The sequence below is a fragment of the Amblyomma mixtum genome, chromosome 6 (genome assembly GCF_055824585.1).
Source record: "Amblyomma mixtum isolate Tamu chromosome 6, ASM5582458v1, whole genome shotgun sequence".
Classification (NCBI taxonomy): domain Eukaryota; kingdom Metazoa; phylum Arthropoda; class Arachnida; order Ixodida; family Ixodidae; genus Amblyomma; species Amblyomma mixtum.
In genome coordinates, this window is record NC_143017.1 from 19,538,824 (window position 1) to 19,565,375 (window position 26,552).

Genomic DNA, 26,552 nt, shown 5'->3' on the forward strand with positions numbered 1-26,552 from the left:
CAATCAAGGTATCATTGTCAGCGGGATTATTTATATATTTATTGCATTTGATGACTACAAAAATAAATGTACATTATTTGCTTCAGATATCCCTGCCGAGCTTCATGCCATAAAGAAGGAGATTGGCGTGCAAGTCGACACGCTCGATGCTGCACGAAAACAACCACTGAACACGGCAAACATCCAGGTAGAAAAAGATCTGAACATCTTAACTGGGATTCCCTGCTTCCAGCTGTTCTATAACCTATGCGATGTTTATACTGACAGCCGGATGCTGATGCAAGCAAAACGATTTTGCTTATCAAACGAAGATGCGGTGCTATTAACCCTCATCAAGCTTCACTACAACATGTCATTCGCACTGCTTGGTGTGCTTTTTGGCATTCATCGCACCACGGCATCAGTGATCTTCAAGGCCAGTGTTGTAGTCTTGGCTGCAATAATGAAAAATGCAGTCTTTTGGCCGAGCAAGGAAGCTGTTGTTGATAACTTGATGGTGTACTTCAAGGAGTATTCAAGTGTCAGAACTGTGCTAGACTGTACGGAGATCCCGATTCTGAGGCCGAAGGATATGGAGTTCCAGCTGTTAACGTATAGCTGGTACAAGGGTGTGTACACAGCTAAGATTTTAGTTTGTGAGACACCGGGAGGTCACATTAGTTACGTAAGGGAAGCTTATGGTGGCCGAGCATCTGACTCCCATATAACAAAGGAGAGCAAGATTCTAGAAAGATTTCTACCTTCAGTTGATAGCGTTATGGTGAATAAGGGTTTTTAATAGACAAAATCTGCCTTGAGCACAACATCACAATGGTGCGTCCACCGTTCCTACGCAAGAGAAACCAACTAACAAAACATGAAGCTGAAAAAAATCAAAGCATCGCAGCAGCTCGGGTTCATGTTGAACGTGCGATTCAGCGCATGAAAGTATTCAAGATTTTGACGGGGAACTTGGGCACCGAGCTTTTTGCTTACATTGACGACATTATAAAAGTCATTGCGGGAATAGTGAATCTCTCGAAGCCTATCTTCAGCAGTGACAAGTATTTAGTAAAGTAGAAGACTACCGAAGTGCATGGGCAATATGTTTCAGCACAGTTTCTTCTTTGGATTGTGTTTCCTACGGCTCCTTTTTTTGTTTGCTTGAACGAAGGGGTGGGAATTTTTCTACATTTTCTTGAGTGAGTTGCACATTGTGTTTGCCCTTCTGTTTATTTGTTCTTATCACCAGTTTTCATCCTCTACCTCACGTTTGTTACATCCTTTACAGATGTGCTTAGGCGTCTTGCTTCTCTTGACCGAAATGTTTTCCTGTAATCTTTTAGTGTTTTCATTCTGTTCATGCTTTTTTCTTCTTTATGTCAATAAATAATTAAGCGGCAAACAGCATGAAACTAAGTGTGCAAGTTGAGTTTTCACAGTCTCAGTAACACCAAAGTTTCAAATGCATGAACACACTCTTTATTGCCAACCGTTGGCATAGTAAAAATGAATGAATGGTGGACACCAGTTGTCACTGAGTTGCAAGGTAAGGCAACACATAGGACTTGAAAAAGTGAACAGCCCTCTCCACAACATCATTGAAAAAAGAACTCTTGAACTCTACAGGAAACAACAAGAAGTTTTCGTTGTCTTGGAACACAAAAACATCAGCACTAGACACCCTTGCCAATCCCATCTGTACCTGCACTTGACAGAAGTACCTGCTGGTCTTTTTCAGACAGAAGCTTACGCCTTCTCTTGTTAATTCTTTTGCTTTGAATTTTTCTAAGCTTATGGGGAACTTCACTTCAAGTACTCTTGGAGTGCAGCAGTCGCATGTGACTAGCCCATCTGGACTGGCACCAATGCATGGATGCTGGTCTGAAATTAAAAGTCCACACTGGTGGACATTTACATTTTGATGCTGACTTGCAGCTAAATAGGCCATCTTTGCTGTTTCTTCTAGCAGAGTGCCTCTTGCCATTGCAGGTATCTGCACTGAGGTTTCTCGCAATAAAACTTTGTTAAATTATTTACCATGTCAATTTCTGTGTTTGTGTATTGCTGTTGGAGGTGGCTGTAAATTTCTTCTGTTGAGTGTGCTCCGGCTGCAATGGATTTCCTGGCAGCTTCAACAAGTGCTGGTGGGTTTTTCACACCAAGTTTCCTGGGCTTCTTGAACTTGTAACACTATCAACAGTGGATGTGATTGGCTGTGTGGGTACAAGTGGTGCTGTGTCAGTGCACGATGGATCCACAGTCTTGCTGCCTAAACCTTTACTTGACAGTTCACAATGACTTCCTGAAATGAAAGAAATAAAAATTTATTGGTGTGCTTTGAAACAAAAAATAAATTTCTGTGCATTTTTTGCGTTTGGTTATGTTGCTCTCTAAACAGAGATGCATACTGTAGCATCTACGTTTTCCTGAAACTATTTATTTATGGGTAACTAAACAACTGGTTCAAATAACAAATACAAACAGTGGCAGTGCACTATATGAAACGGTTTACACGCAGTAAAAAAGCTTGGTAATTATAGGTATTGGTACCTTTCAATTGACATGCTATAACGAGGTGCTAAGTCACAAATCAGTTTACATCAAATAAAACTATAAAAATATTCCACTTACTGTCTTTACTGTGGCGGAGTGCTACGCAGTTTTATGGCAATTCTTGAAGCAGCCTCTTCAGCATGTTGCCATCAGGCACCTTGACATTGTCTCGTTTAGCCTGAAACACAAAAGGTTCAATCAGCCTACTTTCCTGAGCACACTAATAGCATTTTCATTTCATGGCACTTTTTAATCCTCATTATGATGTTGAAAACTGAACCTAGTACAGCTCTGATGCTGTTGCACGGCTACTTTCAACAAACTTTGTGCGCCTTAACTTGATCAGTAGTCCAGAAGTTCTCGAGGTGCATTGGATGAGGCTGCAGTGGTCTTAGTCATGCTCGAAATGAGAACTTTTCACATAAAATTGCAGACAATATTTTTGTGAGTATGCCAAGCAATGTTTCAAAGTAAATTTTTGATTTTGATGCTGTTTCTTCTTGCTTAACACATGCATCCTCTCAGAAATAATTAAAAACTATCTATTATATTGTTTGGCTGTATTAAATTAAATATTCCAGCTGTGGTGGACAAACAACTTCGATAACAGCTATGGCTTGTTAGTCTCGATGCACTCTGTGCAAAGTGCACTCAAAAACTATAAGGAACATTGGCCTCAGTGATTGTCCACAGCCCTTATCTCACACCAGTATTATGAACAGAGCAAGCACTTGAAATCATGAAAAGAGTCACTGTCAAAAAAGGTTTGTAACTTTGACTAAACTGAAGCATGCATCGTACTTAGTATGCTGCAGGAGAGGCATTCACACATAGAAGTGCATGAGTGCAAACACCTGTGCCACTGTATTCATAATCAAATGAAACAGCAGCAAACTGCTGTTTTCTCTTATGAAGGGTACATAAACCTGAAAGTACTCTGACTCGCTGTATCCTAGTTCATGAGCAAAATAAGGATGACAAACTATCCACTTTATTTTTCTGCTACAAATTTCGTGTATGTTTCGACCAAAACCAGACTTGCACCACAACAAACACCTAGCATTGCTACAGGTTTAAGTGCAGTCATTGCTAATCATAATACATATGCTAACATAATAATATTTTGTGATACTCTATCCTCCTCTTATTTCAATTTGATGCAACATGCATCATGACTTACCTTTTTGGTACAGTGTAGGTCCACTATCTTCCTTGGTGCATATTTTCCTTTCACAACGGCTTTTTTTTATCTTTTTCCCATTGCTTTATTTATTTATTTATCACAGTACCCACAGCGCCGTGAGGCATTACAGTGGGGGGGAAGACCACTCAAACACAGTCGAAGAAGCAGGAAATGCAGATAAAAAGAAGATAGGCAAGCAACTGAATTTACAATCAAACAAGCAGACAGGTAACACTTTACAATCATTGAAGAAACAAGGGCTTAATTACAATGCATATTTCGCAGTGAGGAAAAAAAAAACATCAATGGAGGTAATGGTAGCAATATCATGGGGGAGTTTATTCCCTTCTCGAATTGTTTGGGGGAAGAAGGACATCTTGAAGAAGTTCGTTTTACACCAGATCTCTTTAATTTTAAAGGCATGATCAAGACGCGGTGAGACATAATCGTGATGTCGCAAATAATGTTCCCTGTTAATACCAGTCTTATTGTGAAAGACACTGTGGAGAAATTTTAGTCTAAGAAGTTTCCTTCGCTGCTGGGGCAAATCAGTAGATGACATGAGGTCGAAGGTCTCTGCATGATGAATGCACAGCAGCAGAGCAACCATGTGCTTGCACTTGTGCTGGCTATAAAAAATAAAGAACGCATAACCAACTTTGCTTTCCAAAAACAAAGCACGCATATCATGCTTTACCAAACACATCTGTCATTATAATGTTCTCACTTGTTTCAGCAGTAGATGCAGCTTACATGTTGCAATGTTTCATAATATTTGTGTAGTAATATGTACAGTATAATTCACAAAAAAGTGCCTGCAGAGCAAAAGATAAACTACAACAGTTATATTCCAATCATGAAACCAACGTTAGTATCATACCCTGCTTTGCAAGTGCAAGATGCAGCAGTCACTGTCCTTCCTTTTATTTCTATCTCCAGCTCGTGAGGGTCTTTGTTGACAGCGGAGGTCTGAAGGATAAGCGCAACAAATGTGACTTCATCGTCTTTGCAAACCTTCACGCTGCACACCACTACGTGCTTTGCGTCATAGACAGCCTCCCCTTCTATCAAAGGCCGGGAGGTCTCAAATTTCTTCTCAATGAAGTCATTGATGCTTGACAACGGAAGTTTCACTCAAATGAAATAAAAGATTTTGCAGCGTGACAAAAAATAACACGCACGCGCCTCAACTGGAGTGATAATTTCGAATGGCCGAGCAAGCCAATAAACACAAATTAGAACATTACAGATTGTGACCTCATGAGGAAAGAGTCAGCAAAATTACCGTGCGCGGGATAATCAAACATTCGCCCGAAGCTCGAATGGCAATACCTTCGCGGTCGGTGCGCGAGAATGCGCGGCGTGAAATGCAGAACACTGACATTTAAACATTTATCCGCGTCGTCTACAACTGCCCAACACGACTGCTGTACAAAGTTTATGGGGGCTATTCTTGTAGTAACGCTCAAAGGGCTAGAAGCAGTTGTCGCTCTCTAGCACCAGCGTGCCAGCCCTAGCAGTCAGAGCTGTGACCCCCAACCCGCGGTGCGGTGAGTCGCAACCACGGCGGGTTCGGGCCAGAGGGGACAAACACGAGTATGCTACTCGGAGGAGCGTTTATTGCTCCCAAGCAATACAATGCAGCAGCAACAATACAACCGCCGTAACGAGGGAGAGTGTTCCGCTCGCGTACGGGGGTGAAAAACACAAAGGAAAGAACGCACGCAAAAATGTGGGGGAAGAAGGTTCCGCTCACCTCGCGTGGTTCCTCGCTCACGGCCCGCGGCGGTCAAGTCACACGCGATGGCCGGGCGATAAGGGCAGCGGTCTCCGTGGCAGATCTCTGATCCGTGCGTGTGCACGGCTCCCGCCGGAACACCAGCGAGCCTCGGGAGAAACGCGTCTCTTCCCGGGCTGTGGAGAGGAGGTCTCTCCGTTGTAAGAGGGGAAAGAGGGAAAGTCTCCGCGGCGGAATCGCGGCGGGGAGCGAAAGGAAGCGGGGGTTGCGTGAGTGCCCTCCCGAGGGAGGGCACTCACGTGATAATTACGTGATAATTACGCGCGGCCGTTACAATGGGGCAGGGGATTCAAGTGTATCCCCATATCCCCCCCTCCTTAAAACTGCCCTACGGCCGAAAAGAGACCGCGTTCACCGAAGGGTGTACCGAGTGGGGCCGGCGAAACACCGTTTAACTTTAAAAACCAATAATGAAAAGATTCAGCTCACAGCCAGCAGTGCCGTCGTCGAAGGCCGTGGACGCCAGGGCAGGAAGGCAGTGTAGACGACCGCCATGGACGACCGTGGAGCCCAGGGTTGAAGGGGGTCGATGACCGCAGGTCCCGTGTGTCGGCCAGGGCAGCTTTGCCGGGACGCGCGGGCGGCAGGCAGGCTCAGGGCAATTACGCACCGTGTCGTCCCGTTGCACACCGTATACGGCAGGCCTCCACTCAGCTGGTTGAGCCGCCCGCTCTTGGCTCGCCCTCTTTTCCTCTCGATGGGGGTGGCAAACGCGCGCCGACCCATTTTCCCTCTGCCGTGGAGGACTTGCGAGACGGGCCCAGCGGGGCACCAGGCTTCTCTCGTGGGCGAAGCCGCTGCCGCGCGGACAGGGGGACTCCAAGGCGGCTTCTCTGCTGCAGTTTTCGCCGCAGTAGACACAGGCCCCGGTTTCTCCGAATTCTCGCTCGCTCGTCCCGCGGCCGACCGGAAGCTGTTTTTCGGCATGGTTGTTCGGTGGTGACAGCGGGCTCTTGGTTTTGAATGCGGCCGCACTCCAAACAGCCTGGCTCTCTGTGTTCGAAGCAACGGTCGTTGCGGCGTCCGCTGGTTCTCCTCCGGGCACGCTGTGAAGGCTGGCCTTCGGCTGCAAGGCTATCTTTTCTTTCTAGTTACATTACCAATTTACACATTTTTTTTTTCTTTGAGCTAGTCTAACCCCGCTCGGTCTTTTCCGACGAGAAAGCGTGTGCTTGCTCTGGAAGCCGTGGTGCGAAATATAGAAGGGCTGTTCCGTCCATATTAAGCAGGAGAAATTACTCCCTGCGCGTTGGTCAGAGTTGTTTCTGCCGTGGGCGCAAGTTGTAACGAGGTGCTGGGCTCTGTTGTCGAGCCTTGCCTCTCGGTGCGGCTGCTTGCTGGCGGGGGAGGGTCCTGGGGTAAGGTCCCATGACGTCACAAGCCGCAATTTGCCAAGGAACCTGGCTATTGATCGGCTGCATGAGCCCAGGTGGGCGCCCACCACGTGGCTTGACCCTTTGACACACGTCGCACGAGCGGGCGTAGCGTATCGCATCCCGCTTAATGCCAGGCCAGGTAGCGAGGCGGCACAACTTGAAGTAAGTCTTAGGGCCACTCGCATGCCCAGCGATGCACGTGTCATGAAAGTAGCGTAAAAGTGCTCCTCTCAACGTGCGTGGAATCACCACCTTGAAGGACTCGTGTGTATCCATCTCGGAGGCGATATATCTCAGCAGGATGCCATCGGAGTCGAGCAGATAGGAACCCATAGCGCTCACAGCATTACCAGCTGTGTTCGAGCGCCCCGCACGGACAACAATACCAGTTGCCTTCATGTGCGCCGCGGCCGCGCCGCCCGGCTCCCTGAGCCCGTCGAACACTTTTCGACAAAATGGATCCTCCCGCTGTGCCTCCAACAGCTCCTTTCTGCTGAAAACGCTCACCACTGAACTGATGCCTTCCAGTGATTCACGCTTTCACCCTGGGAAGGCGGGGTGTCCCCTCGGGGCATTGTGTGAGCTGCGCGGCAGTCGCGCTGCTCTGGCTGTCGGGCGCGGCGGAGTGGGCATGCAGTGTTGTTACTTCCCAAGCCGTCAACGGGCGCGCGCGAAAGTGCGTCCGCCACCACGTTGTTCTTGCCCCTCCTGTAGCGCACGGTAAAGTCGTAACGCTGGAGGAGTAGCGCCCATCGCGCTAGGCGTCCGAACGGCTCGCCTAGGCGTCTAAGCCAAGTGAGTGCCGTGACCAGGATGTTGCTGCTGAGAAGCCGTATTGGACAACCACAGCATGGACTGGATGTCAATCCCGCTCGCCGCCATGGCTAGTCTGTATGTCGGCAGTCGGTCACACAGACACTCGGTTTGTCACACCTCTGGCCCCACGTTGGGCGCCAAGAATATGGGGGTTATTCTTGTAGCAACGCTCAAAGGGCTAGAAGCAGTTGTCGCTTTCTAGCACCAGCGTGCCAGCCCTAGCAGTCAGAGCTGTGACCCCCAACCCGCGGTGCGGTGAGTCGCAACCACGGCGGGTTCGGGCCAGAGGGGACAAACACGAGTATGCTACTCGGAGGAGCGTTTATTGCTCCCGAGCAATACAATGCAGCAGCAACAATACAACCGCCGTAACGAGGGAGAGTGTTCCGCTCGCGTACGGGGGTGAAAAAAATTACCGACGATTACGTTACTTCCTAATGCGAAATTTGAGCGCAGCAAATAAGCTGTTTCACCTTTTCGATAGATTGAGGCAAAGAAATCGAGCAACACATGTATGCGCTATCACAGAGTTTTTTTTTTATTTTTCACACGTATTCCTTTAACAAAGATTCCACTAACAGTTCTTGACAGTCATGAAGGAAGCTTTGTGGTCGGAGAAATAGACTGATATATGTTCGACTTGGTACACCAATGCTTGATTCTCAAAGACGAGATCTATACAAGTGCCTCGCGAGGTTGTCACAGCCGTGGGACGCGTTACGAGCGAGAGGAACGGGATGTTCTCCCGCATAAGTGTTAGGAAATTGCTGTTTGTCTTTATGTCAACATTAAAGTCCCCCACTACTAACATCGGTGTGGATCGATGGACGGTTAATGCGAGTTGCAGGAAGTGCACGACGTCTTTCGTGAGTGCAGTAGGGGCGAAGTAGGCAGCTACTACCAGCAAGCCGTTGGGCAACTTTGCGGCGCACAGTTCGCCAACTTCATGTGACGTGCCAAACATTTCGACTGGTATTGCAGAGAGACCTGTGCGCAAGTAGATAGCGACTCCCGCCGCTCTGTTGTGGTCTCTGCGAGCACCACAGCAGTATAGGAAATCTATGATTTCGAGAGGCTCTTCGGGATCCATCCAGGTTTCAGCAAAGCAAAGTACAGAGGAATGGCGCAGAATGTGATCGTGGTGTACGTCCTTGGCATGTGCGGCAAGGGAGCGTACGTTAAGAATGTGGTTGTGAATGATGAATCAAGTGCTGCCAACGAATGACGCGTCCATTGGCTGTCTGCGTGTGTTACTGATGTGTGGTTAACATGTTAAGCTTCGCCTGTAAGAGTGGAACGCGACAGCGTCTTGCAACGCTGCCAGGGAGTCCACAGAACGCCATCGCCAATTCGGCTGTACGCCTTGCTGGACGGTAAATTTATTTTTTGAGGAAAGGAAATGTATCTCTCTCGCATATCTGGGTGGACACCTGCACATCGCCGTAAGGGAAAGGGGGAAGATGGGAGTGAACGAAGACGCCGTATTAGCTAGACGCGCCTTTATTCATTCCAAACCATTCAGCTGGCATTACGGAGTGGCTAGCGTGCTCGTATCGCACTCCGGAGGCCCTGGTTCGATTCCCCAACTCGACCAATTTCGTTCTCGGTTTTATTGATTTATGCGGTCTAACTAGAAAGGTTAATTAGGCTATTTCATATTTATATTATTGTATTTCTATCCATCGTGTTCTGTCATTAACCTGTCAATTGTTGGAACTGTCTAGGATGTTCGACACAACGTATATGAAACGAGCAACGTCTTACTGAGTGGGGAAGTGCTGGTGGTGGAGGGAACGCGGCTTCGTACTTATGTTTTTTTCCCAGCAGCGTCTCCTTCCGCGGACGCTGTTGTCGCTCCGGCGCGCGTCTTTCTTTTCTTTTCTTCTGACATCTTCATTCTCCTCTATATTAATTAGGCTAATTGATTAATTAAGCAATTAACTAAACTCAGTCCAACTTAGTTGCAGCATCACTATACGATCCCTTTGATTGGTTGCATGGTTACTAGCCAAAGTACAATTGGCCCCATTTGAAATTCGCGCACTGTGACGTCACGAGCATTTCGACCAATTGAAAAGCGTGACATTGGGGGCGGAGCTGGTTACGAGGCCGACGCCGACGCCGACGCCGACGCCGACGCGAAACCCAGGAACGGACGCCAAAGAGCTGCGCTCTAAAACACAAAGGAAAGAGCGCACGCAAAAATGTGGGGGAAGAAGGTTCCGCTCACCTCGCGTGGCTCCTCGCTCACGGCCCGCGGCGGTCAAGTCACACACGGTGGCCGGGCGATAAGGGCAGCGGTCTCCGTGGCCGATCTCTGATCCATGCGTGCGCACAGCTCCCGCCAGAAGACCAGCGAGCCTCGGGAGAAACGCGTCTCTTCCCGGGCTGTGGAGAGGAGGTCTCTCCGTTGTAAGAGGGGAAAGAGGGAAAGTCTCCGCGGCGGCGTCGCGGCGGGGAGCGAAAGGAAGCGGGGGTGGCGTAAGTGCCCTCCCTCGCAAAACCTCCCGAACGGCGCGCGCATAGCATCGCGTGATAATTACGCGCGGCCGTTACAATGGGGCAGGGGATTCATGTGTATCCCCACAAGTTCTAGGGAGCAGTCGAAAGACGCCGCTTCCGCCGGCGCTGCCTGAAAGCGCTCGGCACCTGTCACAGAGAAATCTTATTACCGATATTCAGTGACCGCTTACCTCTGACTGGTGTGGCACCTTCAGTTCTCTCCATAGCATCAACAACGGTGGTCGTTGCACGATCGCTGCCACTTCAACAGCTCGCTCACACGGTAACGTATTTTTTTGTTGCCGAGTGAGTGGGCCTGATGCCTCAAATTGAGCCTAAACAGGTCCGGCCCCAAGTGCATTTATTAAATGAATAAAAAAAATCAGGGGGCACTTTGACTGTCTAAAGTGCGTAGAGGCGAAAGCGTTTTCCGCACCACTTTGACTGCTTCTGTGGCACTGGTGACGTCACATGTAATTGAGTACTAATTACTAAGTGATAACAAATCACTAATTAATGGTTAATTACTGATTAATAGCAGAATACTAAGTAAATGCTAATTAACGACGCTTAAGCTTCGCCTTTAGGAGTGTAACGCGACAGTGTGTTGTAGCGCTGCCAGGGAGTCCACGGAACGCCACCACTCGTTCGGCGCGATGCCTTGCCCTTTGAACGCAACGCTTTTTGAGGGAAGGAAATGGCGCAGTAATTTTCTGTCATCTCGGTGAACACCTGAACCGCTCCCTAGAGGAAGGGAGGAAGTGGGAGTGAAAGGAGAAAGACAAAGATGGCCGGTAATGAAGAAAATGAAAATTGTATTTGAGGAAAGGAAATTACGCAGTAACTGTCTCGCATACCTCGGTGGACACCCGTCAAAATTCAAGGGGGAAATTTTTTGACCTAAAGTGCGGTCACTGATGTGTGGTTAAGATGTTAAGCTTCGCCTCTAAGAGTGGAACGCGACAGCCTTTTGCAACACTGCCAGGGAGTCCATAGAACGCCATCGCCCATTTGGTTCGACGCCTCGCTCGTCGGTAAATTGGTTTTTGAGGAAAGGAAATGTATCTGTCTCTCATATGTCGGTGGACACCTAAACCTCGCCGGAAGGGAAGGGAGGAGGATGGGAGTGAGTGAAGACACCGTATTCACTAGATGCGCCTTTGTTCATTCCAAACCATCGAGCTAGCATGGCGGAGCGGATAGCGTGCTCGTCTCGCACTCTGAAGACCGGGGTTCGATTCCCGAGCTCGACCAATTTCCTACTCGGTTTTATTTATTTATATGGCCTGTCTTGAAAAGGTAATTAGGCTAATTGGTATTGGGTAATCAAGCAGTTAACTGAGCTCAGTCCCACTTACTTGGAGCATCACTATACGATCCCTTCAATTGGTTGCATGGTTACTAGCCAAAGTACAATTGGCCCCGTTTGAAATTCGCGCACTGTGACGTCACGACCGTTTCGACCAATTGAAAAGCGTGACATTTCTGTCGACAACTGCTGCTTACAACGATGAGACATTAAAGGCTTTCGCCTGAATACACTATTAGCGCACAGCCAAACTACCTGGGAAAGCGTCGCACAGTAGCAGCTCAACGCGCGTTATCCCACTTAGTGCGTCAGGCGCGAGCAGCCGAGAGGTGGCGCCACGGTATGTCCTCGCGCCCAATAGCTTTATTCTCGAATGGCAGAACTAAAACCACTTTTTAAACTGAAAAAGAACAGCGCAAACTGACATCTACCATGTCTTCACTATAGTGGATCCGGCTTAAGGACTTCCAGATATATATTTTCTTCAGTTTGCACAGTCCGTTTTTCTCGATACAGGTATCCAATCATGAGCGGTTGGAAATATAAATGAATAGAGTTTACTGCGCATCAGCAAATTGCGTCGTTGTGTTCATACTCATTTGCATCATGACTATCATGTCATGCTCTAGCGTGTCACAGACAACCAGCATTGGGATTTTTGCAAGGTTTTTTAACGCATATACGGATGCAGAATTCGCCGTTAAGATTAAGCTCACCTTCCTATCTGTAGCCTTTGCTGTTTCTTCGGTTCCTATAACACAATGCTTCTTTTTGAGTCGGCACGCATCCAGTGCCTTTATTTTCCTTCTTAATGTACCATGCTCCAACTCCCCCAGCTCCTCCGTATTTCATGGAATATACTTTGCATGCAGCTCACAGTAAGAGTACCAAATGCAGAATATGTACAGGGTCCGTCAAAAGTTCCCAGGCCACATGGTCCGCTTTTCATCGGTATATCTTGGCACTTAAGATTCCGATATAGCTATCGAGGTTCTCAGATGGTAGAACGATCCTTCTTCTATTCTCTGCAGATATTTTGAGCTTAGAGGGTATCTCAACAGCCAGACTATGCTGCTCAAAAGCAAACCCTGTGGCCTTGGAACTTTTGACGGACCCTGTACCTTGTTGCAATATCAATTGCGCTATTCGGATAGGTTGTTTCATAGATGGTGTTCCAATTCACATATATGCATTAAAGAGACATACAAGTTATGGCTATAGACCGTGCAAACATCACAACCTTGTGTCCGGCTTCGACTAAGCAGTGAGATCCCACCGGGCGTGGGTAGACAACTCCCGGGAACATCATTACTCCTTCCCGACTAAAGTAACTTTGGGGAGCAAAATCTCTCTAATAAATTACTGCCAAAGCAGTGCTAACCTCCTTGTTGGTGCGTTTCTGCAAGCTTTTGGTAAACTTTTGTGCAATGTTACGCCCATGAAGAAGAATTCACGATACTTAAGTGACAGTTTCAACATCGTCCACGTTGCATTTTCAGATAAAGGCAAGTGTTACAGCATAGCATTAAAGAGCAAAAATAAAATCCAAGGTGCCGCCACAGTCAAAATTAATTTACACTCAACACTTTTTCTTTCAAGAATGTTTTTATCCATGCTGAATGCCATATAAGCATATAAGCGTAGGCATATTTGTGCACATAGCCAAAACATGCAAATCGTTAATTATATGACAGAAATGCAGTGAGGCTCCAGCAAAGATATGCAACCTTCAAATAATCAGTGTTGAAATGAAGGGCTGAATAAAGAAGTGAATATAAATCTGGGCACAGTGATGGTCTCAGCACAACAGGCTGCATTCACTCCATTTTGCATGTGTTGTTTCTAAATAATATGAACATTGTATCAAGTGCACAGTCAAATGGATTCTGCCAGTAAAGATTATTTCTTCGACAGGCAGTACAAGCCACAAGTAATGTTTTCTGTCTGGATGCGTGAGGAAATGTTTGAGTATAGAATACTTTTCCATGTAGCTGGCTCACAGCAAATGCACATTTATGTCAATATAGAGAAGAAAACAACTGCCTATTACTATAGTCGGATTATGCCTATTACTAACTCAAGAACACAGTGGCAAGCCCCCCTCAAGCTGGCCATCCAGCCAATGGCATCGGTCATTGCTGTGCCATCATGGTTAGTCCTCTTGCACTTGCCATCCACATGCAGTGCTGCACTAGCAGGTTAAATAGGGTGAACTGTATCACCACGCTAGCCAGTAGATGGCACTTTCTGGAATGGCTGCTCTGACAGGCGTTGGCTACTGTGTTCCCGTGTGGTATCAGGCTACAGACATTTAGAACGCACAACGCAAATTTTCATGACATCAACACAGAAAACTTAAAACAGTATTCGTTGTAATAAAAAGCCGAAGACAAAGAAATGAAAATAATCCAAATCGCGTGGTACACAGTGTCATGACATCAACATAGAAAAATTCAAAACATTATTCATTACAATAAAAAGCTGTAGATAAAAAAATGAATTGCTAAACTCAAAACACACATTGTAGAGACACGCAACGCACTATAGTTAAAACATTATCTGTTGCAATAAAAATCTCAGGAGAAAGACACTAAAACAATGCATGGACTAAGCAGTTTCTGAAGTCAGAAACTATATGAGACCATGATGTGCACAAACATACTTTCTCTTTTCGAAAACATGAAAGGTTAGAGCATCTATTCCGTAGCTCGATATATTTGTCAAAACCTCTGTTCCGGGAATTCTCGAGATCACGTACCCATGCAAATTCTCATCAAATTCAACTGCCTCGAGCTTCTCTAGATGGAGCAAAGCACACCGACTCACTCAAAGAATTCCTGTACTCATGCTAAAACTTGCCTGGTTTAAAGCCATGTCTGTCAGTTTAATGCTGGCAATTTCGTACGCAGTGCCATCAAGATTAACTGAAGGCAAAAGAATAATGTTTGCAGTGCTCGTAGAATTAGCAGGTATGTAATTTTTCACACCTGAAGGAACAGGCTCGTACGACACAGGTTTGCACCTTCTTGTGGTTGCATTCATACTGCAGCGTGGCAGCCGCGCTCAGTTTCGCTAGTGGAAGACGACGACGACCTCGGAGGCCTGTAGCTCGCTTGCTGACCCAACACTTGGCCAGGACTGCTGTCGGACGCCGTAAGTGACCCGGATTAAACTGAGCCAGCACTCCCTTTGCATTTTGTGGAGGCTGCTGTACCTTCCCCCTCTCATCCTGGCGCTCCATAGACGCACCTTAGTTCCGGCGTCCGTTGTGCCTGAAGTCACCAGCCAGACAGCCCCATCCCTTCGTCTACCAATGTCTGTCCCTGCGGGCTCCGGCAGCGCGACCCCAGCGTCTTCAGCGGCGCCGAGGACCACGAGGTCGTCGAGCGTGGCCGACCACGAGCGTGGCCGACCACGCTCGTGCGACGACTGGTCGTCGCACGAGCGTGTCAGCGCTTACAGCAAGTGGGACGATGCTACCAAGCTTGGCAATGTTCTATTCTGCCTATCCGACGTGGCTAATTTGTCATTTCGCAACCACGAGGCCGACTTGCCTACCCGGTGTCCCTTCAAGACCAGTTTCTCGGAGGTATTCGGCCGCGCCCCTGTGCGGAAACTGCGCACCGTACAACGCCTCCACGCTCGCGCTCAGCACCCGAACTAAACTTTCACGAGTTACATCGAGGATTTAGCAAAACGTTTTGCTGGGCAAGTTGGAAGTAATTCATATTGTGGACCAGCGCAAAACGGACAAAGGACCAAGGAAAGAAACGAAAAGACTACAAAGCGCCCGTGTTGTCTTTTCTTTTCTTTCCTTGGTCATTTGTCCGTTTTGCGCTGTTCCACAATATGATTTACATCACGGATGTTGTCGACCTATGCAAGCGCCTCAACTCATCGATGCCAGAGACTGATAAAATTAAAATACTGGAGGGTATCTCGAAGGCTATCAAAAGTTGGTCGCGCGCAAACAGTGAACTTTGCCAAAGTTATGATATCCTGAAGAAACAGTGTGCTTCTACGCGCCGTTCCGGCGTGCATGACGAGTTGCTTCCTGCGCCGGTGGTTTGCGGTCTCGCTTCTGACCCTTACGTCACTGCTGCCCGAGATGAAGTCATTTACACGGGACGAGGTGACCCGCTGTCACTTCTGGCAGTGTATGTGACTCTGCGCCATCATCCCTCGATCCCACGCTTCAGCGCGCCATCCAGGAGCAGGTAGCCGATGTTTTGCCCTCCAGACCTCGGCTTTCGCCCGTGACCGCTCCACCCACCTACGCCGTTGTTGACGCCAGACCAAGGCGCCCCGACGCTTACGTATCCGACCCATCCGTCGCGCCTCCGTCACCACCGCAGGCACCTCCCCGTAGTTACCCGGCGCCTCGCCGTGCCGTCATGAACCCATGGCGCACCCCAGACAATCACCCCATCTGCTGTGCCTGTTGCTTTCCCAGCCATGTTGCATGGCTCTGTCGCCAAAACGTGTCGAGTTTCTGTGATGGTGCACGCCTGCTCTGCTACCACCATACGCCTCGTTCGCCACCTCTTTCCTCCGGCTCCTCGACGGATTCTTCCCATCTTGATCTCCCTAACTACTCTTCACGCCGATCGCTTACTACCCGTCGCCGATCTCTCTCACCCATGCACCATCGCTCCCCTTCCCGCCCGGACGAAAACTAACGGCCGCAGTTCCAGAGGCAAGAACTGTGGTTCCATAAGCCAAATTCCTCCTTCTTCCCCCGCCGCCGATGTTGTCGAAGTGTTCGTGGATGGTGTCGCCGTTTTCGCCGTTATGGACACTGGTGCTGTGTCTCTGTTACTAGTGCCGACCTTTTTGCTGGGCTGGTTGGTTTATTGTGTGGGTTTCTAAGTGGACACAGGCCACCACCCACCGCGGGTTCGAGCTTCGCGCGAGCCAAGGGCCCCGATCAGCCGTCACCACACACACACTGGGACACCGATGCGGTGCACTCAACCTCCGCTGGGAGGAGAGCGATTCGCCGCAAAGAAATAGGCCTCCAAGTTCACAAAGGAGACGTTTATTCACGTCGTCCTCCAGCTGGTACACACACACTCAATAGTCACCCCGTCCCGGGGGCGCGCGAGGAGCAAGGCTCCGCTGCGCGCACGAAGCGACTCGAGCAATGTGCGCCGCTAGCACACCGCTGCAGGAGAATGTCCCCGCGGCAGTGCTGTGATCTCTCTCCCGTGTCGACCGTTGGACCGGTTGCTAAAGAGAATGGGCAATAAACGCAAGGTACGCCTGTCGGAGGTCGCTGGACCCCGCTGGACAGGCTCGAGCCGCTGCAGGTCAGAGGACACGTGCGGGCGAGCTCGAGTATATGCACTGGTCCGAGCGGCAAAGGCCGGCAGGGAAAAACAGTAGTACGCACCTTACGCTGTCTCGGAGGGATCCCTCTCTCTGGGCCCCGCTCGGACGGTCGCGCGGCGCGCGGCCGCCCAAAGCGGGTCCCGAATTCCCGCCAAAAGGCGCCAATGGCAAAAGCCCTTGGGGAGCCGGGGCGGAGCTGTGGCTAAATGACAGTGATTAGTCACCCAGCCGCCTCTCCACCGCCTGAGGCGGGAGCAAGGGAAAGAGGAGAAACAACGCGGGAGGCCGGCACAGCCGCGCAAAGGCGACGGCGGAAAGCCAGGATTCCCACATCCCCCTCTCCTTAAATGCCCTCCTACCCATCGGCAAAGCACGCGGCCACAATAAATAAATCAATACACAAAAAATAAGCTACACTTCAGTTCCAAAATAAAGAAACGAATACACACAAAAAAAACTAGCTACACTTCAGTTCCAGACAGAACAACGTAAGAAAACAAAGGGAAAACAAGGCAAACAACACTTGCATACGCTTCAGTAAATCAAAACAGCTTGCAGATTATATACACGGTACACAAGGCGATGTGAATTCAACTGTACAACTATGTGACAGGTGGATGTCAGCCTCAAAGTTCGATGGCGCGGCCCAATGGGCCGGTCGGCGACTCACCGCTCGCAGGCTTCAAGTTGAACGGGTTGGGAGGGCCGACGACTGATGGCGGTCTTCTTTCCGTTGATGACGGCGGGGCCGCGGCAGAGCACTAACCTCGCGCCCTTGGGCACGACATCACGTTCAGGCACAAGACAGTTAGTACACCCCCCCTCACGCCGGCTGAAACGGGCGAGGACGTTCGGTGGCGTCCTGATGTGTAATCTTGGCCACAGCGAGGGGTCCTTCTCATCCTCGCGCTCACGCAGAAGCACACAACGGCACAACTCACAGGCGTCGCCTTGGCTCATGGTTACGTGCGCACACAGCCACAAACACAAACACACGTACACCGGCACGTGCGCGGACACCGGTCGGCGACAACGATCCCCTCATCAGAAGCGTCCAGAGGCGCCGCGACGAGGGTCAAAGGGTGCACTTTCCGCCCCCCATCGCCCCAAAAGCCCCGCCAACTTCCCCTCCATACGGGCCGCACAGAACTCGCGCACCGCGACACACGGCTCCTTAACGAGCCAACCACCCACAGTCGGGCCGGAAATGAGAAAAGGCGCGCTGTACAAACGACACCTAATCCATTCCTTCTAGCAGATAAGAGCAAGCACGAGCGGGCTGAAGTTTGCCTATGTACATCTCGGTACGTTAGAACAAAAACAGACGAGCAAGCGGGGAAACGAAAGTGGCTAGAAAACTGACTCAAGCGAACAAATAAATAAACAGATAAACACACAAGGCTGGAACTGATCATGCTGCCAAAACAACAACAACAAAAAAAAAACACACCGTGCTTCGCCTGGGTAGGGCCTGACGAGAAAGCACGCCAGCTAGCTGAGGCTGCGTGCCTTCGGTTGCGGAAAAGTCCGCCGTCCGGCATCAATAACACCGGTGACCGTCGCCTCAGATTGTACCGGTGCTCGGTACGCTTGCGTTCCGCAGCACCAGTTGTGCCTTTGCGCTTGCCTTTGATACCAATGGGTACCGGCGCAAGCTCGTCAGACCGTGACGCGTAGGCCTTCAGGTCTATGAACCCCTGCTTGCTCCTGGGGAAAGGCCCCATCAAATCGCAGGTGGCCATCTGCCACGGACGCACACTGTCAATCGGTTTCATCATTCCCGGCGGCTTGCCGCCCCGTGACTTCACCGCTTGACAGACATGGCAGGAACGGCAATAGCGGAAAATGTCACGCTTCATGCCAGGCCACGTCACCGAATGACTCAGTTTTGCAAAAACTTTGGAGCAACTCAGATGACCGGCCAGTGGTTCGTCATGAGAGAATCTCAACAGTGCACCTCTCAGACTTTTGGGGATAACCACCTTGAACGGGTCGATGGACTCGCCATCGGTGGCTATGCATTGCAGCACGAGCCCGTCATGGTCCAGCAAATATGACTCCCCGGGGTTCGCCGCGACACACGCTGGCTTCTGCCCCCCTGCGCCCGCTACAATACCAGTAGCGTCACGGCGCTCCGTCTCCCTGAGACCGTCGCTCACCTCGCGACAAAAGGGGTCATTTTTCTGGGCTTTCAGTAGCTCTTTAGGGCTGAAAACGATTCCAGTCATCATAGAGGGGAGCCTGGTCTCGTCCCCACTCAGGTTTGCAGCCAAAATTTCCGTTCGCGTCGGCAACTCCGAGGCGCTCACGAGGAGCTTTGCCTCTCGTCCGCTTTGCGAAGCGCTGCTTGCCTGGTTAGCGGAATGGGTTAACCCGTTTGCGGGCTCCCCCTCCTTGCCGCCCGGCGGCTCGTCCGCTGTTTCGCCCCCTCCGCCTACAGGCGTCAAGGCGCCGCTGGAGAGTGGGGCACGGGATAGCGCGTCAGCTACCACGTTCGTACTCCCCTTTCGATACTGCACGGAAAAGTCGTAATGCTGTATCAGGAGAGCCCAGCGCGCCAGCCGACCCTCAGGCTCGCGGAGTCGCATCAGCCAACTGAGCGCACTGTGGTCTGTCTGCACCACGAATTGCGTTCCATCAAGGTAGACATCGAATTTGCGCAGTGCAAACACGATGGCGAGGCACTCCTTCTCGGTCACGGAACAATTCCTCTCCGAGGGCAGCAAGAAGCGGCTGGCAAAGGCCAGCGGTTGCAGCACGCCATCGAATTCCTGTAGGAGAACTGCTCCTAAACCCAGATCACTCGCGTCAGTCTGGACTACGAACTGTCTGGTCAGGTCGGGTAGCCTGAGCTGCGCTGTCTCGGCAATGGCACTAGACAGGAGGCGAAAGGATCGCTCTTGCTCGGGCTCCCATCGCCACGCGGCAGTCTTTCCCAAGAGCTAGGTCAAGGGTGCCTGCACGCGGGCACAGGACGATAAAAGTTGGCCATTCCCACACAACGGCGCAGGCCGCGTACGTCCTTGGGCGCGGGAAATTCGAGTATGGCTCGAAGTTTCTCCGCATCTGGCTCAATGGAGCCCCGGCCTCAGCGACTTCACCCCTGCCTCAGTGGAGGCTTGGGCGGGCTGAACGAACGAGGGAGGCAAGGCTCCTAGTTCGCTGAGCGGCGTGGTTTCCACAGGGAGCCGGGCCAGCGCCTCGCCGTTCCCAGAGCAGAATTGACTGCTCGCGGGGCACGGCTCCTGCTGTTCGAAACTGCCGGTTGCGGCAGCGTGACACGAACTGCTTTCGCACTGGGCGGAAAGCGTGCACAGCTGAGGCATGTGACCAGCGGATGCACCGCAGGGTGCTCCGGGTACAGCTCCAATGGGAGCCGCGTGGTCGACATTTTGGGCTGTGTCGCCGTAAACCCCAATGGGGGCCGCGGCCCACCACGGTGTCTAGCTATTCGTAGGAACAGCAGCCAGCGGATAAAACGACGCTACAACTCCGTAGGGAGCCGACATGTAGCTGCCGAGTGCCCCGCTGGGGGTGTTAGACATGATGCGCAAGCGTGATCGTCAAGGCGACCTGCTCGGCTAATGTGCCATCAAAGGCGTAAGCGCCAATGACTTAGCACGTTGGGCGCCAGTTGTGGGTTTCTAAGTGGACACAGGCCACCACCCACCGCGGGTTCGAGCTTCGCGCGAGCCAAGGGCCCCGATCAGCCGTCACCACACACACACTGGGACACCGATGCGGTGCACTCAACCTCCGCTGGGAGGAGAGCGATTCGCCGCAAAGAAATAGGCCTCCAAGTTCACAAAGGAGACGTTTATTGACGTCGTCCTCCAGCTGGTACACACACACTCAATAGTCACCCCGTCCCGGGGGCGCGCGAGGAGCAAGGCTCCGCTGCGCGCACGAAGCGACTCGAGCAATGTGCGCCGCTAGCACGCCGCTGCAGGAGAATGTCCCCGCGGCAGTGCTGTGATCTCTCTCCCGTGTCGACCGTTGGGCCGGTTGCGAGAGAGAGTGGGCAATAAACGCAAGGTACGCCTGTCGGAGGTCGCTGGACCCCGCTGGACAGGCTCGAGCCGCTGCAGGTCAGAGGACACGTGCGGGCGAGCTCGAGTATATGCACTGGTCCGAGCGGCAAAGGCCAGCAGGGACAAACAGTAGTACGCACCTTACGCTGTCTCGGAGGGATCCCTCTCTCTGGACCCCGGTCGGACGGTCGCGCGGCGCGCGGCCGCCCAAAGCGGGTCCCGAATTCCCGCCAAAAGGCGCCAATGGCAAAGGCCCTTGGGGAGCCGGGGCGGAGCTGTGGCTAAATGACAGTGATTAGTCACCCAGCCGCCTCTCCACCGCCTGAGGCGGGAGCAAGGGAAAGAGGAGAAACAACGCGGGAGGCCGGCACAGCCGCGCAAAGGCGACGGCGGAAAGCCAGGATTCCTCTGTCCCTTGCTCCCGCCTCAGGCGGTGGAGAGGCGGCTGGGTGACTAATCACTGTCATTTATTTTATTTATTTAGGGTATTTAAATAGATAAAATAAATGACAGTGATTAGTCACCCAGCCGCCTCTCCACCGCCTGAGGCGGGAGCAAGGGAAAGAGGAGAAACAAGGCGGGAGGCCGGCACAGCCGCGCAAAGGCGACGGCGGAAAGCCAGGATTCCCACAATTGTGACATGAATAAAACAGCGCGAGAGAAAAAGCCCGAAGGCAAAACGAAGAAGGGACAGTAAAGAGCTCTGAACAGCGCTCGCTGAACAGCGAAACAGCGCTCTTTCCTGTCCCTTCTTCGTTTCGCCTTCGGGCTTCTTCTTTCGCGCTGTTTCACTCATGTCACTAGCACCAACCTTTGCCGCAAACTAACTAACATGATGGCATCGAGCTTTTCTCTCCGCACTGCCAACTCGCACCGTATCCAACCTATGGCGGCATGCACACCTCGCCTCGATATATGGGACATTTTGTACGTCGCCGAGTTTCTTGTGCTGTCCGGCTGCTCTCATGACATCATTCTTTCTCTGACTTTCTCTAACTTCATCATGCGATCATTGACTGTGCCCGTGCCGGCATTGAACTGTCTCCACTTTGTCTCCTCCCCCCCCCCCCCCCCCCCGTGCGATACATCTGTCCGTGCCGGTAAAATGCTTGTTACTGCCGATACTGACATCCCTGCCTGCTCTGCCGCCCTGGTCATGCGCCTGCTTGTCTGATTCAACTGTACTCTCCAATCCGGCTCGTGCTGCCCGTCGCAACTTCTTCCTCCTTCCTTTCGCCCTTATGACTATCTGCGATGGCCACAGCGCAATTTACGTCACAAACCCTTTTTCTCGTCCGTCAACGCTTCTGCGTGGTGAATGTGTAGGACACGTTCTGACGAGCTCGCCTCTCTGCAGATAACTGCTCTCGATTTGCCTGCTGCGGCGCCAATCCAAGACTCCTTTTCTGTTTTTTCCACGCTCTATTGATGCCAGCCTTTCGCCAGCCCAATGCGATCAGCTCGACAAATTACTTCAGCGTTTCCGTAAGTCCTTCGACTTCCCGCAAGCATCACTGGGCCGCACGTCCGTCGTCATTCTTCGCTTCCCGGCGGCGTACCATCTTGGGCCACTTTGTCTCTAAAGAAGTTGTTCTTTCCGATCCTACCAAACTGCGCGCTGTCGCCGAGTTCCCACGACCCATTTCCCTTAAAGAGCTGCATAGATTTATACGCCTATTTCCTTATTTCCGCCGCTTCGTCCAGAATTTCACTTCCATCCTTTCTCCTCTGACTGAACTGCTTGCCGGCGGCCCCAACCTCTCTTCTTGGACACCTGCCTGTGACGCCGCTTTCTCCACGCTTCGGGGCCTTCTGGTGTCCCCACCGATCCTTCGCCATTTTGACCCCTGTACACGCACGAAAATTCACACTGATGCCAGCGGCTAGGGCCCCGGCGCTGTTCTTGGCCAACGGAAATCCGGTAACCCCGAACATGTTGCGTAGGCCAGTCGCACTTTGACCAAAGCCGAAAAAAATTATTCCGTGATGGAAAAAGAGTACTTGGCGATCACGTGGGCTATTGGAAAGTTGCGACCTTACATATATGGCGACCCATTCCTTGCTGCACCTGATCACCATTTCCTCTGCTCGTTGTGTTCCCTCAAAGACCCTCTGGTCGTCTTGCTCGTTGGGCGCTGCGTTTACAAGAATATGACTTTGAAGTCGTCTATCGCTGTGGCCGTATGCATTCTGATGCCGACGCCCTATCCCGCTCGCCTTTTTCCTGTGACTCCGCCTCCACATCTCTGGGCACCAGTGACTCCTCTTCTTATAACATCACCGACATGCCTTTTGAACAACGCCGGGACCCCTGGATCGCATCCTTCCGCACTTTCCTATCTAAACCCTCTGCACGTCCGGCGACCCGGACTCTCCGCCGTCAAGCCCGCCCCTCTGCTACACGTGATGGCCTGCTTTACTACCCCAACTACCTTCCCGATGGGCAGAAATGGCTCCTTGTCATTCCTCGGCATCTACTGGCGGGGAATGTACCGCTTCATCTGCCAGTACATCTGCTCCTGCCCAGAGTGTCAACGTCTCATAACCCCTCCTCGCCGTTCTCCCGCTCCGCTGCAGTCCTTGTCCTGCCCCACGCGCCCATTCGACCGCGTCGGAATTGATCTCCACGGTCCCCTTCCCATCACTACGGCTGGCCACCTCCGGGTCATCATGGCGGTAGATCACCTCACCCGCTGCGTAGAAACCTCATCCTTGACATCCGCGTCTGCGGAAGACGTTGCCTCCTTCATTCTGCATCATCTCCGTCTGCGCCATGGTTACCCTAAGGAAATTCTGAGCGAACGGCGCCGTGTCTTCCTCTGAGACACCGTCGAAGCACTCCTTCGACAATGCCGCATCGTTCGCCGATCTACAACGGCCTACCACCCTCAAACGAATGGCATTACTGAACGTTTCAACGGCACCTTGAGCAATATGCTGGCCATGTACGCTGCATCCGGCCACACAGATTGAGACCGAATTAAGCTTACAATTCTGCCTCACAGAGTACAAAGTGGCTTCTTAGTTTTTCTGTATGTCCGCGAGCCCACTAGCACAATGCATACCGTGCTCCCGTGTCGCCCTAATGTGTCTGAGCCCGTGATTCTTTCTCAAGCAGCCACATATGCTGAAGAATGCCGCCAGTTTGTGCGATCTCTCACTAGACAGCATCAGAATCACCAGAAGCATCTTCAAGACCTTACCCGTCCTTTTCCGTCGTATACTCCAGACTCACTCGTGTGGCTTTGCGTTCTGTCCAGTTGTCCCGGCCTCTCCACGAAACTCGTTTCGAAGTACCAAGGCCTGTACCCTGCCATCTGCCAGACTTCTCCGGTGAATTACTTTACTGAACTGCTTTCGTTGCCCCAGGACGCACGCTATCATGGCCGTGAAATAGTGCGCGTGGGCCACCTCAAACTGTGTTATGATACGCCTCTTATACGAGTTCCTCATGTCAACAGGATGCCTCCTTTTCCACCCTGAGGTAATTGTAGCTCGGAAGCCGCGCTCAGTTTTAGTAGTGAGGGAGCACGACGACCTGCCGGCCTGTAGCTCGCTTGCTGAGCGATCGGTTGTCCAGGACTGTTGTCGGACGACCCGGATTCAACTGAGCCACAGGCCCCTTTACAATGCCGGTGTTTTCGCTACACTGTAGATATATTCCATGTGCACGGTCCCGATTTGCCAGAGTGGATGCAATACTTTTCATGTTTCGCAGCTTTCTCGCAAGGTTCCTGAATTACTGATGTTTGGCTTCGACACGCATCGACAAAACCCGAACAATTGTTCCATACATCAGCAGTACTTCGGATATTTGAATTCAATTCTTCATTTCTTCCGAAATATTACATTCTAGAAAGCGTGAAGAACTAAAATCTGAGTCTACAGCTCGACCAGGCCATTGAGCTTTGTTCATGGCAGTGGTGATTCGATATCAGCAGGTATCATTCAGTTTGGTTGAAAATGAGGGCAGCAGAAAAGCGATAAACGCAAACCGTAGAATACAAACCATCTTTTAAATTAGAGTTATAAATACATCGCAATACCACATTATCAAGGAGAAAAACGAAACAAAAAGTTTGCATTTACGCAAAGAAAAATTAAAACAAGCAATTACATTGTGGTACTTACTACTTGTTTAGAAAATACGTTCTCAGAAAGTGAAATTTGCAAGGTGCATGTATTTTTCGAAACACCTCTTTGAGAGAGAGAGAGAGAGAGAGAAAAGGACGGAAAGGCAGGGAGGTTAACCAGGCGATGCCCAGTTGGCTAACCTACACTTGGGGAGGGGAACAAAGGGGAAGAAAGGAAAAAGAGCGGCAAGGAAATGAGTCTTCTAAGTGACCAGCGACCACTATGTCACAGGGACAGAGGGCGCGCACTGAACACTTAATGATTATAGGCGCGAATGCAACCCCGAGTCCCTTAGGAAATTCAGGAGCGCTTTCACCGCTTTCCGTTGTCTGGAAGGTTGTGTCCGAGGCCCCAGAACGTTAGACTCTGTTAAAGGACGCGAGTCCAAGCGGAGCAGAGAAGCAACTAGGCAACTGCGCTCTCGCTCAAAACGAGGGCAGTCACAGAGGAGGTGGCTGATCGTCTCGTCACAACCACACTGGCCACACGCAGGAGAGTCAGCCATTGAGATGAGATGGGAATAGGCGTTTGTGAACGCCACTCCCAGCCACAGGCGGCACAACAGCGTAGTATCACTGCGGGGGAGGCCGAATGGTATATGATGTTGGAGCAAGAGGTTGAAGTGATGCGAGCGGGGTGTCCAACCTCCAGGGGCAGACCACGACGTTACAGTCAGGTTTCAGGCGAGCAGTTGAAGGTGCCTTGCTGCGTCAGCTCTTGTCAGTGATATGCGGACAGTGTTGGTTGTCTCGTGAGCCGATCGAGCAGCATCGTCAGCCAAGGCGTTACCAACAATGCCGCTATGGCCTGGTACCCACTGGAAGATGATTTCATGCTCTTGTTCGATTGCCTGGTGATGCAGATATCATATCTCCGCTATAAGTTGTTCATGGTCGCTATGTCTCAAGGCAGATTGAAGACATTGTAGGGCAGCCTTTGAATCACAGAAAACAGCCCATTTTTGAGGTGATTGTTGTGAGATATACTGTACCGCCGCAAGAAGTGCGGCCAACTCTGCTCCAGTAGAGGTAGTCCGATGCGAAATTTGTTGGTGAATTTGAGTCTGTCGCGCAGGAACGACCACAGCGCAAGCAGAACTAGTAGAGGTTACTGATCCATCCGTATAGACGTGAGTACGGTCCCAATATTCGAAGTGGAGCATGGACAGTGTCAGTTGCTTAATGGCTGGCGTCGATAAATGAAATCTACAGAAAAGCATGTGACAATCTTTGTGAATACGTTGGTACAGTTTGCACCCCTTTTTGGCTCGTGGTATACAACTCCCCTACATACCAGGACAAGGGGCGAAATAAACATAGCTGTGAGGCACTTAATTGTCCCATTTTTTCTGAACTCTTTTGCCGAAAGTCGTTCTGGTTTGACTTGTCCTCATTACAGTACTCATACGACACAACGGCACTGTTTAACAATTCCAATGTGAAAGTTCCATCCTTAATAAATAAGGGGATAACTTCTTTCAACAAGGGAGGTATAACTCCTTCGTGTAGGTCGCGCATTAAGTCCTGCGATAAGTGTT

At 50.8% G+C, this 26,552-nt stretch overlaps 1 protein-coding gene and 1 pseudogene across 1 annotated transcript in view; one reads left to right on the plus strand and one right to left on the minus strand.

Annotated features, from left to right (window-relative positions):
* Positions 1–256: 256 nt before the first annotated feature.
* LOC149338347 (uncharacterized) lies at positions 257–1,059 on the plus strand (annotated as a pseudogene).
* A 1,585-nt stretch (positions 1,060–2,644) lies between these two features.
* LOC149338348 (uncharacterized) overlaps positions 2,645–26,552 on the minus strand; it is a 31,237-nt gene continuing 7,329 nt past the window's right edge. The window contains exons 3-6 of the mRNA XM_089550732.1: positions 4,599–4,851; positions 4,240–4,347; positions 3,716–3,779; positions 2,645–2,713 (exon numbers count right to left, since the gene is read on the minus strand). Of these exons, the coding sequence (XP_089406858.1) occupies positions 2,645–2,713; positions 3,716–3,779; positions 4,240–4,347; positions 4,599–4,851 (494 nt within the window). The remainder of the gene's footprint in view (positions 2,714–3,715; positions 3,780–4,239; positions 4,348–4,598; positions 4,852–26,552) is intronic.